At 44.4% G+C, this 14911-nt stretch overlaps 1 protein-coding gene across 2 annotated transcripts in view; it reads right to left on the bottom strand.

Annotated features, from left to right (window-relative positions):
• TTC17 (tetratricopeptide repeat domain 17) overlaps window positions 1-13615 on the bottom strand; it is a 148950-nt gene extending 135335 nt beyond the window's left edge. For both annotated transcript variants that reach the window (XM_010378062.2, XM_010378064.1), the window contains exon 1: window positions 13393-13615. In XM_010378062.2, coding sequence (XP_010376364.1) covers window positions 13393-13551 — 159 coding nt within the window. In that variant the 5' untranslated portion in view covers window positions 13552-13615. The remainder of the gene's footprint in view (window positions 1-13392) is intronic.
• Window positions 13616-14911: the final 1296 nt, after the last annotated feature.

Genomic DNA, 14911 nt, shown 5'->3' with positions numbered 1-14911 from the left:
ATATGATAGAAAAAACCTAGAAACAATCTAAATGTCTGTCACTAGGGCACTGATTAAATACATTACAGAATATCCATTCAACAGAACACTAAACAGTCTTAAGGAAAGAGGAGGTAGCTTTTTATTTTTGACATTGACAGATGTCTAAGTCTTGTTATTAAGTAACTAAAAGTTAGTCATGAGGGCCAGGCACAGTGGCTCACGCCTGTAATCCCAGCACTTTGGAAGGCCAAGGAGGGCGGATCACTTGAGGTCAGGAGTTCAAGACCAGCCTGGCCAACAGAGTGAAACCCATCTCTACTAAAAATACAAAAATTAGCCCAGCGTGGTGGTACACACATGTAATCCTGGCTACTTAGGAGGCTGAGGTGGGAGAATCGCTTGAACCCAGCCGGTAGGGGTTGCAGGGAGCCGAGATCACACCACTGCACTCCAGCCTGGGCAACAGAGTGAGACTCCGTCTTGCGGGGGTGGTGGGGGAAGGCATGGAATAAAATGTTTCTGGCTCTGTGTTAAAAAAAAAAACAAAAAACTATGTGTTTGCAAACACACAGAAATATTTAAGAATACGCAAGAAAGGCCAGGCACGGTGGATCATGCCTGTAATCCCAGCACTTTGGGAGGCCAAGGCGGGTGGATTACCTGAGGTCAGGAGTTCAAGACCAGCCTGGCCAACATGGTGAAACCCCATCTCTACAAAAATACAAAAATTAGCTGGGCATGGTGGTGCACGCCTGTAATCCCAGCTATTTGGGAGGCTGAGGCAGGAGAATTGCTTGAATCTGGGAGGTGGAGACTTCAGTGAGCCCAGATCATGCCATTGCACTCCAGCCTGGGCGATAGAGCGAAACTCCGTCTCGAGAAATAAATAAATAAACAAACACAATAAAATAAAATAAGTGCTGCCAGGCATAGTGGTTCACCCCTGTAATCTCAGCACTTTAGAAAGCCAAAGTAGGAGGATCACTTGTGCCCGGGGGTTCCAGATCAGCCTGGGCAACATAGTGAAACCCCATCTCCACACACACACAAAATAAATTAACCAGGCCTGGGAGTGAACATCTGTAGTCTCAACTACTTGGGAGGCTGAGGTGGGAGGATTGTTTGAGTCCAAGAGTTCAAGGCTGCAGTGAGCTATGACTGTACCACTGCACTCCAGCCTAGGAGACAGAGCAAGACTGTCTGAAAAAAAGAAAACAAACAAAAAACCTGAAGTGGGCAGGGCATGGTGGCTCATGCCTGTAATCATAGCACTTTGGGAGGCTGAGGAGGGCTGATTGTTTGAGCCCATAAGTTTAAGACCAGCCTGGGCAACATTACAAAACCCCATCTCTACAAAAAAATATGAAAATTAGCCAGACGTGGTAGCAAGTACGTGTAGTCTCAGCTACTTGGGAGGCTGAGGTGGGAGAATCGCTTAAGCCTGGGAGGCTGAAGTTGCAGTGAGTGCAGTGGCTCATGCCTATAATCCCAGCACTTTGGGAGGCCAAGGCGGGCAAGAGTTCAAGACCACCCTGGCCATCCTGGTGAAACCCTATCTCTACTAAAAATGCAAAAATTAGCTGGGCATGGTGGCAGGCACCTGTAATCCCAGCTACTTGGGAGGCTGAGGCAGGAGAATTACTTGAACCCGGGAGATGGAGGTTGCAGTTAGCCGAGATTGCGCCACTGCACTCCAACATGGGCGACAGTGCGAGACTCTGTTAAAAAACAAACAAACAAACAAAAAACCCAATAAAATAAACAATAAAATACCTGAAGTGAATATGGAAAATGTAAGCATAAAAGAGACAGATAAAAGACATGTTGGAGAGATAACATCTCCAAATAACCAACAAGAAAGTAGATGATCTTGCACCACTGCACTCCAGCCATGATCTAAGGCACCATTTTACATCTCTGGTTCAGAGTGTTCTTAGAGAAGACTTAGGTTGCCTAGGACTTTTATTTGTAAGAGAGAGAAGGAATAAACTGGCTTGTCACCTTTAAAGCAAATGCACTGTCCCTGCTCCAGACTACTAAAATAATGGCGGCCCTTCTGTATTTACATTAGCTATTACAGGTGTAAATAACTCCTTGCTTGTACACATTCTTTCTCAGTATTTCCTGAGTGTAAACCATACATCAGCCACAGTTTTAGGCACTGGGGTTGCTTCAATGAACAAAGGTTTTGCCTTCACAGAGCTTGTGTTCTTGTCGAAAGACAGGCAATACATATAATACAGTGCCAGCAATAAGTGCTATGAAGAAAAATAAGGCACAGTGGGCTGGGCATGGTGGCTCACGCCTGTAATCCTAGCACTTTGGGAGGCCAAGGAGGGTGGATCACCTGCAGTAAGGAGTTCAAGACCATCCTGGCCAACATGGTGAAACCCCGTCTCTACTAAATACAAAAAATTAGCCAGGCATGGTGGCGGGCACCTGTAATCCCAGTTACTTGGGAGGCTGGGGCAGGAGCATCATCTGAACCCAGGGGATGGTGGCTGGAGAGAGCCGAGACTGCACCATTGCACTCCAGCCTGGGCAACAGAGTGAATGGTGGTTGGAGAGAGCCGAGACGGCACCATTGCACTCCAGCCTGGGCAACAGAGTGAAACTCCATCTCAAAAAAAAAAAAGGAAAATAAGGCACAGTAAGAATACAGAATAGTAGAAATAGATGCTGTTTTATTTTTCATTTTATTTTATTTTTGAGACAGAGTCTTGCTCTGTCACCCAGGCTGGAGTACAGTGGCACAATCTCAGCTCACTGCAAGCTCCGCCTCCCGGGTTCATGCATTCTCCTGCCTCAGCCTCCCAAGTAGCTGGGACTACAGGCGCCCGCCACCACACCCTGCTAATTTTTAGCATTTTTAGTAGAGACGGGGTTTCACGGTGTTAGCCAGATGGTCTCGATCTCCTGACCTCGTGATCCGCCCACCTCGGTCTCCCAAAGTGCTGGGATTACAGGCGTGAGCCACCGCGCCCAGCTCAAATAGATGCTGTTTTAGATAAAAGTAGTCAGAAGAGATGACATGTGAAGAGAGACCTGCAAGCAGAGAGAGGCTGAGCCATGATGCCATCTGCAGAGGAAGAAGCAAGGACAAAGGTCCAAAGGCAGAATCAAGCTCGGTGGTTTGAAGAACATCCCGAGGGCTGGTATGGCTGAGGCAGAGCACACCACTCCATACGAGGAGGAGAGTGGTGTATGAGGCTGCAGGAGTAGACAGGGGCCAGGTTCTAGACCTTACAGGACCTAGTAGGCCATAAGGAAAACTCCAGATCTTAATCTAAGTATGATGGAAAACTGCCGAAGATTTTCTGGTGTTCTTTGTTTCCCTTCTATCCCAAAGGGAGTGACATGATCAGCTGTGCTTTTTAAGAGATTACTTTGGCTGCTCTGGAGATAACAGATCTAGGGGACAAAAGTAGAAGCAAGGAGACCAGGTAGGAAGCCACTGCATAGATTCTGTAAAGAGATGAAGACAACATTGACTAGAGTTACAGAAATGCAGGTGGAAAGACATGGCTGGATTCAGGAAACATTCTGGAGGTAGGACTGACAAGTTATTGCTAGGTTATGATATATGAGAGAAAGAGTCAAGAAGATACCAAAATTTTGGACCTGGGCAATTTTGTGAATGGGGGAAGATCAGGTGTGGTGGGGTAGAAAATCAAGAGTTTAGTTTAGGACATGATGTATTTGTGCTGACAGCTAAATGGTGATGTTCAGTAGGCAGTTGGATATATGAGTCTGAAGTTCAGGGAGAAGTTGAAACTTCACATAAGATTTGAAGAGTCTTTAGAATATAGAAGGTATTTTAGGCCCCGAGACTTCATAAGATCATCTGGTGAACATACGTACAGAGGGAAGAAAAGGGGCACACCAACATCTAAGACTCATCAAGAAAAGGCGAATTCAGAAGAAGAGAATCAGAAGTCAGGGCAAGGGATTGAGAAGAAAAACCAGGAATGTGTGGTGGCTCTTCTGTATGCTAACGTATGTAAGAGCTATTACAGGTGTAAAAAGTTGCTGGTTGCACACATTCTCTCCCCCTTATTCAGTATTTCCTCAGTGTATACTATGTGTCAGCCACTCTTTTAGGTAAGCATGTAAGAAAATAGCTGAGTAAGATATGAAGACAAATGCTGGGCTGCTAAGAACTCAAGATTAGTGAGAAATGAGCATAGGCTCCGGGTATCTTGACAAGAGTTGTAGGGATGAAGGATGAATTGGAGGGGGCTTAAAAGAAAAGGATGAGAGAGGAGACTCCATGAGCACAAATAACTCTTTTGGGGTGTCTGTCTGTAAAAGAGCCACACATACACACACAGACATTCCCCTTGTTTTCACTTCTGCTATCAAGGAGTACAGCTGAGATGCAAGTTTTACCTTACACCCTGCTCCTTAACATTTTGGAAAGCAAAGTTGTTCTAATTTGTGAAGAGAGCAACTCGCGAGCCCTCTTATTTATTCTTCACTATCAGAGCGCCTTCTGTTTACTTTCACCAGTGCGGCTTCTCAACTGCAACAACTGCTGAACCCCACAGCTGGTTCTAATCCCTCCTCAACAGTGCAGCTGCCATTTCTCATCTATCTCGCCTCTGTTTTTTCGATTCTTTTCTCCTGCTTTTTTTTTTCTTGTCTCTTGTTGCCCCGTACATTTTGCTTTTTGATGCCTGCGCATTAAAGCTGACCTTTTAGATATATCTAAACCAGTACAAAGACAGCGAGGATGATTTCCCCTTGCGTAACGCAGCATGACTACAGTAGATAAGCAGGAATGATCTCTGAAATTATGACTCTTCTCATCTACTGTGCACCTTTTCTGAGGGCCTAAGGGCTGATTCACTAATGCGTTAGTCAAAGTTTTACAGACATGAAAGTCTGAGGCTTCCTTTAGGCTTAGTCCCCAGATGACTAACATATTATTGAATACTATAAGGATTCATTGAGAAATGTCTAGTGTGGCATTTACCTAAGTAGGCAAGCCCAACATAGTATGGTAGATGCTTTCATAAAGGAATTCAGGAATGCTATGGAAGCACATAGAACAGTTTATTCAAATTTGGGCATCCCAGAAGCTTCACTGAGAAAATGATGTTTATATTATGATGAGTATGACTCAGCTAGACTCGAGTGTTGGGGGAAGAACAGCATGTGCAAAGGACCAGAAGAAGTGAGAACATGGCATATTTGGGGACGCTCACAAAAGCTAAGTCAGTACGGCTGTGTGTGTTATTCTAGGGTGAGGGTGGGGTATTCAAGGATGACCAGAGATAAGGCTAGAGAGGAAGGGCCAGGTCACATACGATATGTTCAAGAATCTGTCTCCCTTCCCCAACTAAAACCTTGTCAGTATAAAGAGGCTGGACCATATCCTGGGATATGCACCAAACTATTAAAGGTAGCTTTCTCTGGGGAGTGAGAGTGCACAGAGGTGGAGGGATTTCACTTTATTACTTTAAATACTCCCATGCTGCCACGGTGCATGTTTATTTTTACAATGCCATGCATTATTTCTGAATTCAATTTTTTTTTTTTTTTTTTTTTTTGAGGCAGAGTCTCACTCTGTCACGCAAGCTGGAGTACAGTGGCACGATCTTGGGTCACCAGAACCTCCACCTCCCGGTCTCAAGCGATTCTTCCGCCTCAGACTCCCAAGTAGCTTGGATTACAGGTGCATACCACCATGCCCGGCTAATTTTTTGGTATTTTAGTAGAGATGGGGTTTTACCATGTTGCCCAGGATGGTTTCAAAATTTTTAATTACATAAAACAAAGGACGAGAACAGGAAGCTGTGGCAATAATAAGGTGGCCTGAATTAGAGTAATGATAGTAGCTACGGGAAAAAGTAAAATATAATTAGTAAAACAAAGATCTTGGTAAGGGCTAAGGGAGACAAAGGAATTAAAGACAACTAGATTTCTGACATGAACACATAGATAGTTCTATTAGTCTGTTTTCACGCTGTTGATAAAGACATGCCTGAGACTGGGCAATTTACAAAGGAAAGAGGTTTAATGGAGAACTCACAGGTCCACGTGGCTGGGGAAGCCTCACAATTATGGTGGAGGAGATTTGGGTGGGGACACAGTCAAACCATATCAACAGTGGTTGGTAGTATCTTTCATTACATTAGCAATAATACGGTTTGATGCAATTTAGGGGTAAAAATGAGTTTCAACTTGGTCATTTTAGCTTGAAGTACTCAGGAGACATTCACATGGAATTAAAAGTTACAGGCTTGGTGTGGTGGCTCATGCCTGTAATCCCAACACTTTGGGAGGTCGAGGCTGGTGGATCACCAGGTCAGGAGTTTGAGACCATCCTGGCCAATACAGTGAAACCCCATCTCTACTAAAAATACAAAAATTAGCCGGGCAAGGTGGCATGTGGTTGTAGTACCAGCTACTCAGGAGGCTGAGGCAGAAGAATTGTTTGAACTCGGGAGGCGGAGGTTGCAGTGAGCCGAGATTACACCACTGCACTACAGCCTGGCGACAAAGCGAGACTCCAATTCAGAAAAAAAAAAAAAAAGGTCTTAAATCTACAACTCTGGAGGAAAAAAAAATACATTACAAAAGGAATGCAGATCCTCTCAGCATATATATGGTAACTGATGTCCTGAGACAAGATGAGGGTGCTCAGGTGTATGCAGAGAGTTTAAAAAAACTGGAACAGAAGGTGGAATTCTAAAACTGAATTTCTTAGACTGATGTGTGGTCTACCTACATTATACTCTCCTAAGGAGTCTGATAAAAACGTAGAATCCCTGGCTTTACCACCAACCTACTGAATCAGATACACTGGGTGTCCTGGAAATCCGCATTTTAAGCAAGCAACTCCCAACTACCCAATTATTTCTGTGCAAGGTATACCAAGTCTGAGACCTACTGATTTAGAGGGTGAGTATGAAAAAGAGCAAGGGCAAAAAAACAAAAACAACAAAGTTGAGAAGGAGATGAGCTGGCCAGGCGTGGTGGCTTACGCCCGTAATCCCAGTACTTTGGGAGGCCAAGGCAGGTGATTGCTTTAGCTCAGGAGATCAAGATCAGCCTGGGTGACACGGTGAAACCTTGTCTCTTCAAAAAAATACAAAAATTAGCTGGGTGTGGTGGCACATGCCTGTAGTCCCAGCTACATGGGAGGCTGAGGTGGGAGGATCACTTGAGCCCAGGAGTTCAAGGTTACAATGAGCCATAATCATGCCACTGAACTCTAGCCTGAGCAACACGATATAACTCCATCTCTATAAAAAATAAAAAATAAAAAAACTAGCCAGGTGTGGTGGTATGCACTTGTAGTTCCAGGTACTAGGGAGGCTGTGGTGGGAAGATCACTTGAGCCCAGGAGTTCAAGGTCACGGTGAGCTATGATGGTGCCACTGCACTCTAGCATGGGTGACAGAGTGACCTTTAAAAAATAAAAAACATTATGGCGGGGCGTGGTGGCTCATGCCTGTAATCCCAGCACTTTGGGAGGCTGAGGCAGGCAGATCACCTGAGGTCAGGAGTTTGAGACCAGCCTGACCAGGAGAAACCCCATCTCTACTAAAAATACAAAATTAGCCGGGCGTGGGGGCGCATGCCTATAATCCCAGTTACTCAGGAGGCTGAGGCAGGAGAATCACTTGAACCCAGGAGGCAGAGGTTGAGGGGAGCCGAGATCATGCCATTGTACTCCAGCCTGGGCAACAAGAGCAAAACTCTGTCTCAAATAAATAAATAAATAAATAATAAAAAATAAAATTGAAAAATTGAAAAAGTAACTGGGAAAACTATTTAACGTTCCAATTTATCTCTGTATATTTCCAAGCTCCTTTCACTGCCCTACAGTATAAACAAAGTCCGAATCTGGATAATTTATAAGACGAAAAATAATAGTGGACGATATCTGAAAAAATGGATTGAATGAGAATCACTTTGAAGTGAAGGTCTTGGACAAACTGCAAAGGTTTGCCAGATGCCTAACAAATTAGTGAATAACCACCATGACCTGTCCAGGTGTAACTAAATTCTGGAAGTGTACAAACATAGAAAGTCTTCTATGACAAAAAAAGATGAGTTACTTTTGAAAAGCGCAGAAATAAAGCTGTCAGCTTCACAGTGCCATATGGATGCTCTCTCCCAGATTAACCAAATTACTTAACATCAGACCAAAATTAAACCAGGCCTTCACTTACAAGCTATTAATGGCTGGGCACAATGGCTCGCACCTATAATCCCTGCACTTTGGGAGGCCAAGGTAGGAGGATTGCTTGAAGCCTGAAGTTTGAGACCAGCCTGGCTGACAAGAAACCCTGTCCCTACTAAAAATACAAAAATTAGCCGGGTGTGGTGGTGCGCACCTGTAGTCCCAGATATTTGGGAGGCTGAGGCAAGAGAATCGCTTAAACCCAGGAGGCCGAAGTTGCAGTGAGCCGGAATCACACCATTGCACTCCAGCCTGCGTGATAAAGTCAGACTCTGTCTCTCAAAAGAAAAAAAAAAAAAAAAAAAAAAAGAGGATCTGTACTCTGAAGATGTTGGCCTGACTAAAAGGCAAAATGATTAAGTAAATGCCAAATGAACTCACGCTTATTTAGGACCCTTTCACACCCACTTACCCTGAATTTTACATTATCACAAAACATTCTATGGAGATAAAGCAAACTGGAAAAGAAGATATCTTTACTTCATTCTTTCCATTTTTGCTTTTATGTTTCTTTGTAGTCCTTCATTTGTAGGTATTATGAGAGGAAAAAATGTACTTGAAACTTACTGAGTACAAAGTGCTCACCTGCATGCTACTGCAGACTAATCCATTTTTACTTACTATTGCTACCAAATGCCACACATTAGTTACATGACTTTGAGTGACTTTCTCTCTTAGGAGTTGTACTATATAATCTTTAAGAATGTTTTCCAAATCTGAAAGTCTACAGTTCTAAGTAAGATTGGAGAAGAGGGAAATGGTGACAAAGAATACAAATATTCAAATGTATAAGACAGTTGATACAGATGATACTCTTTATTTACTTAAATTTTTAGCCCTCCACTTATGAAGAAAAAGAATATCCAGAGGCAGAGAACTCAGTACTAGCAATACAACTTCTTGATTCAATAAGGCTACAGCTAACAAACTGGTAACATTTCAAGAGTTTCTCTGTTAGCTGCTACCTAGAACATGGAACATACATTTTTTCTCAACGAAATGATGTGCTATAGAGTGGTTAGGCTGTTAGGCAAATTCACAAAAGTTTAACCTTTGATGCAAGTAAATTGCCAGACACTTGATAAAAAATAGAAAATAGAAAGTAGATATTGCCAAACTAGCGATTAAGCAAAAACAACATCAAAATGAAACAACACAAAATTTATCCTGAAACCTATTTTTCACAAAGTCAACCAAAAGATCCACTGGCCTGATGACGCTAGTGATCCTTTTAGTAACTAGATTATAACAGCTCACTTCTTAAGTCCATGGGGTCCAAGTTAAGGACCCTTGCTTAAATAAAGTGAGATGGCCTTACTAGGTTCCAGGTACCAGCGACAGAGACTAGGGCATCAGAGGTATGTCAAAGCCCAAAGCTAGGAAAACAGCACAGAACCAAAGAGGAGAAGAGGGGGTTTCTCTTTCCCCTGACACCAGTGGAAAAGGAGCTTAGTGACTGGAATGTTCTCCCCACATTCCAGCTCCAGGATTCCCTGGACCGTATTTGGGAATTCAGTGGCAGCTCAGTAAACATAACCTAAAAATTGGGGAAGGTATGCTTCCTAGCTGAGGCAAGGATTGTGAAATGCAACAACTTGCTGGGCATGGTGGCACAAGCCTGTAGTCCCCGCTACTCAGGAGGCTGAGGTGGGAAGATCTATTGAGGCTGCAATGCATGGGAATAACCATGCACTTCAGCCTGGGCAATAAAGACCCCCATCTCTAAAAGAGAAAGAAATAATTCCTTTAACCGCCATGCCAAGTAATGGACACCAGCCAGCAGCCCCAGCTCTGATTGTGAAGAGGTTGCCTGCAGGAATGTATGCTCCTGGCTCTTACTTAAGCCCCCTTTTAAACCCACCAAAGGATGTACCATTTCCAATACATATGCATGTTGACAAGTCTGCAGTGGGTGCCTATCTTTACTATCTGCTAAACCTTGAAATATAAAAAAAAAATGAATTTTCATCTCTCCTGGTAAAGACTCCTTGCTGTGCTTAAAAAGTTATAATGGCCAGGCACAGTGGCTCACACCTATAATCCCAGCACTTTGGGAGGCAGAGGCGGGTGGATCACAAGGTTAGGAGTTCAAGACCAGCCTGTCCTGTATGGTGAAACTCTGTCTCTACTAAAAATACACACACACACAAATTAGCCGGGCGTGGTGGCGCGCGCCTGTAATCCCAGCTACTGGGGAGGCTGATGCAGGAGAACCGCTTGAACCTGCGAGGCGGAGGTTGTAGTGAGCCAGGATCGCACCATTGCACCCCAGCCTGGGCAACAAGAGCGAAACTCCGTCTCAAAAAAAAAAAAGAAAGTTATAATGATGGAAAATGTCCGTTTAAATCTGTATTTTGGGCAATTCAGATTTGTAAGTCATAAGTATTTCTTTATGATCACTGTGGAAAACAATGACCCATGTATCTACTTTGGATAGGTTTAATATCAAAGGTTCTCAAAAGGTATGTACCACTCTAATTTTCTAAAAGCTGTTAAACCAGTTAGCCCTTAGCCCTTTCCCTGGTAGTAGGTCACTTTAAAACTGAAATCACACTTTTGCTTTCATTCAAATATTGTAACCAAGAATAAGTAGCAAGAATTTGGTTTGTCAGTTAGGACAAAGGAGACAGATGGTCCCCAACTTTCCATGGTTCAACTTACAATTTCTTGACTTTACAATGTTGCAAAAGTGATACTCACTTGGTAGCAACTGTACTGACTGTCCATACAACCATTCTGTTTTTCACTTTCAGTGAAGTATTCATGAATTACATGAGGTATTTTGACACTTTATTGTAAAAGAGGCTGTTAGATGATTTTGCCCAAATTTTGGCTAATGTAAGTGTTGTGAGCAGTTTAAGGTAGGTTAGGCTAAGCTACAATGCTTGCTAGATGCATTAAATGCATTTTTGACTTACAGTATTTTTGACTTACAATGGGTTTATCAGTACATAACCCCTTCATAAGCTGAGAAGCATCTGTATATACTAAGCTTTTAATTATGTTTCTAAATGTACAAACAAATCTGCAATATATATGGATTTCATATACTAAAAGGATATTTCAAGTCCTTAAGTACAGTATACCCAAATGTGATAATTAATCACGACCTAAATTGAGAGTTTGGATTCTACCTACATACAAATTATTGCCAGGAAGGGAAGCATGGGTCATGCACAATCAGCTATCAGAGTGGAACTCAGCAGCTCACCACAGCACCCAACTCCTTTACTTTATTTAGATGTGGCACCTTTTCTTCAGAGTAAATCCAACTTTCCTCCCCTGGTCTCTTATTGTTACACTGTAGACACCAACCTTATTTCTTCTGGCATAAAATATTGTGGCTGCCTGAACATAACACTGCAAATGTTATGTATAGCAAATAATTGGAAAATTCAATGAAAAGGATCACTTAAAAAGTCATGTAATAAAGAAATCTTACTTTTTAAAATTTAAGCCTAATTACTGAGTGCAGGAGTGACTTGGCAGAGATCCAAAAGATTCTTCAGATCTCCCCCTCTTCTCTGAGGCAAGTTTCCAGTAACCCCTGCTTTCGCCCATTAATACATATGTATCCAAAGTGCAAAAGAAGGAATTTGTTAAAAAAAAAAAGACTCTACTTTCCCATTGCAATGTTAAGCATATACATAAAACATTGCCACCAGCTTTCACTTTTTAGATGGGCTACTTTTTCAGCTGGGTGGTAGGACACCAAAATGGGAAGGAGAAGTCAATGTCATAGAGTATAAATAGCTGTGGCCAAAAACAATATTGCAGAAGAGCCAACAGGAGAAAGGCTCCCCAAATTGCAGCAGGAGTGACTTAATTCCACGTCTCCCTTCATAAAGACCTCAGGGAAAACCACAATCAGGAAACAAAGAAGGGTGGAAGCAACCAGCACTCATATATGGACTTACAGTGTTTTCTTGGGTTTCTGAAACACATACACATATATTCAAACTCTCAGCTAGTACGGCAATGAAAAGGAAACTGTTCTTTATGTATGTCACATAGAAAATGTTACCCAATAGGAAGACGGTCTTTTCTCAGATATGCTGAAAAACACTCATGAATACCTAGGGGGATTTTTAATTATATTTAATTTACTTATTACATTTGAGATAGGATTTGCCATTACATTACACGGCAAATCTAAAGGTAAACCTCACCTTAAACGTTGCAATGTGCTCCTATCATGATTCATTACACACAACCCAAAGGACCAGTAATTTCCCACCACACTAGTTAAAACGTTTTAGATCAGTGGGCCAAACTGCATGGGGCACACACTTCACTTTCTATATGTTTGCTAGACACTTCAAGATTGTTCTCCAGTGTTCGAAGTCAGTAAGTTTACCAAGATTCTGTAGCGGAATACACACGTACACACTCCTTAGGCATCAGCAGTATTTACAAAATGCAGGCAATCATAAAGTTATATAAGAAAAGCAGTCTCGCCTCTGAGGAATTAGTTCAGGCATACAAGAATCCAGGAAATCGCATATCCTCCATGCGAGGCTGGGTCACAGGAACTAGGTAAAGAAACAAAGCAAAGTACACTGGGAAACGAGGGCAGTAACAGCTGAAAAGATGCAGGCAACGCCACCAGCGGCATCTTCAAGCATTCCTTCGGAAGGGGAGTGTTTCTATACTGTTTCTAATGAGCCACTGCTGACCTAAGTAAGGTACAAGCTGAAATCAACACAGCCAGAAACGAAATCCACCATGTGGTAGACGAGACTAGGGGAGCAGCATGAATGGTCCACAGGCTAGGGGTGCAGAAGCTGTCACACACCCTGGGACTCGCGCACACCCTGGCGCTGCCACCTGCTTTCTATTTCCTCGGGGAGGGCCGGTGACGCGTGAGCCCGAGAAGCACCAAAGGCAGGAATCCTGAAATCTGTGATTTCTAAACCCCGAGCCAAAAAACGGTCCGTAGGGCCCGTCCCCCGCAGCTGGGCGACTCTTCCCCACGCGGCGCGCGACCCGCGAGGTGGAAGGGTGAGAACTTCCAGGCGGCCAAACGAGGACCAGGAGAGAAGTGGGGAGTGAGAAGTGCCTGGTCCGAATGCAGGGAGGCCGGGGTCGCGGTGCCACCACAGTGTGAAGGTAGGCTGGGGGCGGGGCCGCGCGGAGCCCAACAGCCAGGGGCCAAGCAGGGGAATCCCCCCGGGGCGAGGGCGGGCACGGGCGAAGAGGGACGCCCCGGCCGCTACCTGCTGCTGGATCTTCCCGTCCTCCGTGACGACCCAGTGCGTGGTGGCGAAGGCCCCTCGTGCCGCCACACTCAGCAAGGTTGAAAGGCTGAGGAGCCAGCCTGGGCCGGAGCAAGGCGGCAGCTCGTACCGGCCACGGACCCCTATTGCCACCGCCATCTTGCCCCCCCGGCCGGGCCACTCACACCGGAAGCGGAAGCTAGTCTCCGACGCCTGCCATCTTGGAGAGGTCGGCGCTGGAGGAGGAGCAGGAGGAGGAGTCGAGAGGCGTCGCTCGCTGACTATCAGGTTTCCTCCTCCTGGGTTTGGGCGGCCAGGAATCGCGACATTCGGCTCTTCTCCCAACCTGGCTTCAGGGATGGAGACCGCTTTTTAGTTATTGTTTTTCTGTGGGTGGTTCGATCTCGGAGCGTGGGAACCGGAAGGAGAGAAAAGCAGTGGCTTAGGTGGAGCTTAAGCAGAAGTGAGAGGAGTCAGTTTTGTTGTTTTTTAAATCTTTGATTTTTCGTTTTATTTCTGGTAAATAGTTGGGGACCAAAAGGTGTGCTTTCGAACCACCTATGGGAAGAGAGGTGTTGCTTTTATTCTTAAAGTCTCACAATACTGGAAGCTTCAGAATAGAGACGGTTATTAGTCTAGCGCACCGCTGTCCGGTAATGCGAGCCACGTGTGCAATGTAAAAATAGAGGGAAGTAATCCTACTAGTACCTTTTATTTAACTCAAAATACACAGAATATTAATTCAGTGTGGTCGGTACACATCATTGAGGTAGTTTTCTTTCTTTCTTTCTTTCTTTTTTTTGAGACGGAGTCTGGCTCTGTCTCCCAGGCTGAAGTGCAGTGGCCGGATCTCAGCTCACTGCACGCTCCGCCTCCCGGGTTTACGCCATTCTCCTGCCTCAGCCTCCGGAGTAGCTGGGGCTACAGGCGCCTGCCACCTCACCCGGCTAGTTTTTTGTATCTTTTAGTAGAGACGGGGTTTCACCGTGTTAGCCAGGATGGTCTCGATCTCCTGACCTTGTGATCCGCCCGTCTCGGCCTCCCAAAGTGCTGGGATTACAGGCTTGAGTCACCGCGCCCGGCCTCTTTTTTTTTTATTTTTTTTTTACTAAGTCTTGGAAATCGGTATTTTACACTGACAGCTTATCTAGTCATATTTCAGGGGCTTAATAGCCGCATGTGCCTACAGTACTGGTCAGCACAGGTCTAAGCTAGAGGTCTAGGTCTGGAGACCAGAAGCATTGTCATCACCCGGGAGCTTTTAGACATGCACATTCTCGGCTCTTCTCCGTCTCCCCAGCAACCTGCCGAATCAGACTACATTTTAGCAGCAGCCTCAGGTGACTGGTATATATATTAAAGTTTGAGACCCACTTCCCTCTAGTGAACCAGCAAGCAGGCAGGTGACAAGCTTGGCTGCCAGCTTCTTGCTAGATACGTCATTTTAGGTCTTTCAAGATTGTCCTCTGTGTTTGTTATTTAAGGTTGGTATGCTTTTGGTTTTCTCCTTGGGAAAAGA

Source organism: Rhinopithecus roxellana, chromosome 15 (genome assembly GCF_007565055.1).
Source record: "Rhinopithecus roxellana isolate Shanxi Qingling chromosome 15, ASM756505v1, whole genome shotgun sequence".
Lineage (NCBI taxonomy): Eukaryota > Metazoa > Chordata > Mammalia > Primates > Cercopithecidae > Rhinopithecus > Rhinopithecus roxellana.
The sequence above is the reverse complement of the archived record's forward strand: the minus strand, read 5'-3'. Positions and strand labels throughout refer to the sequence as shown.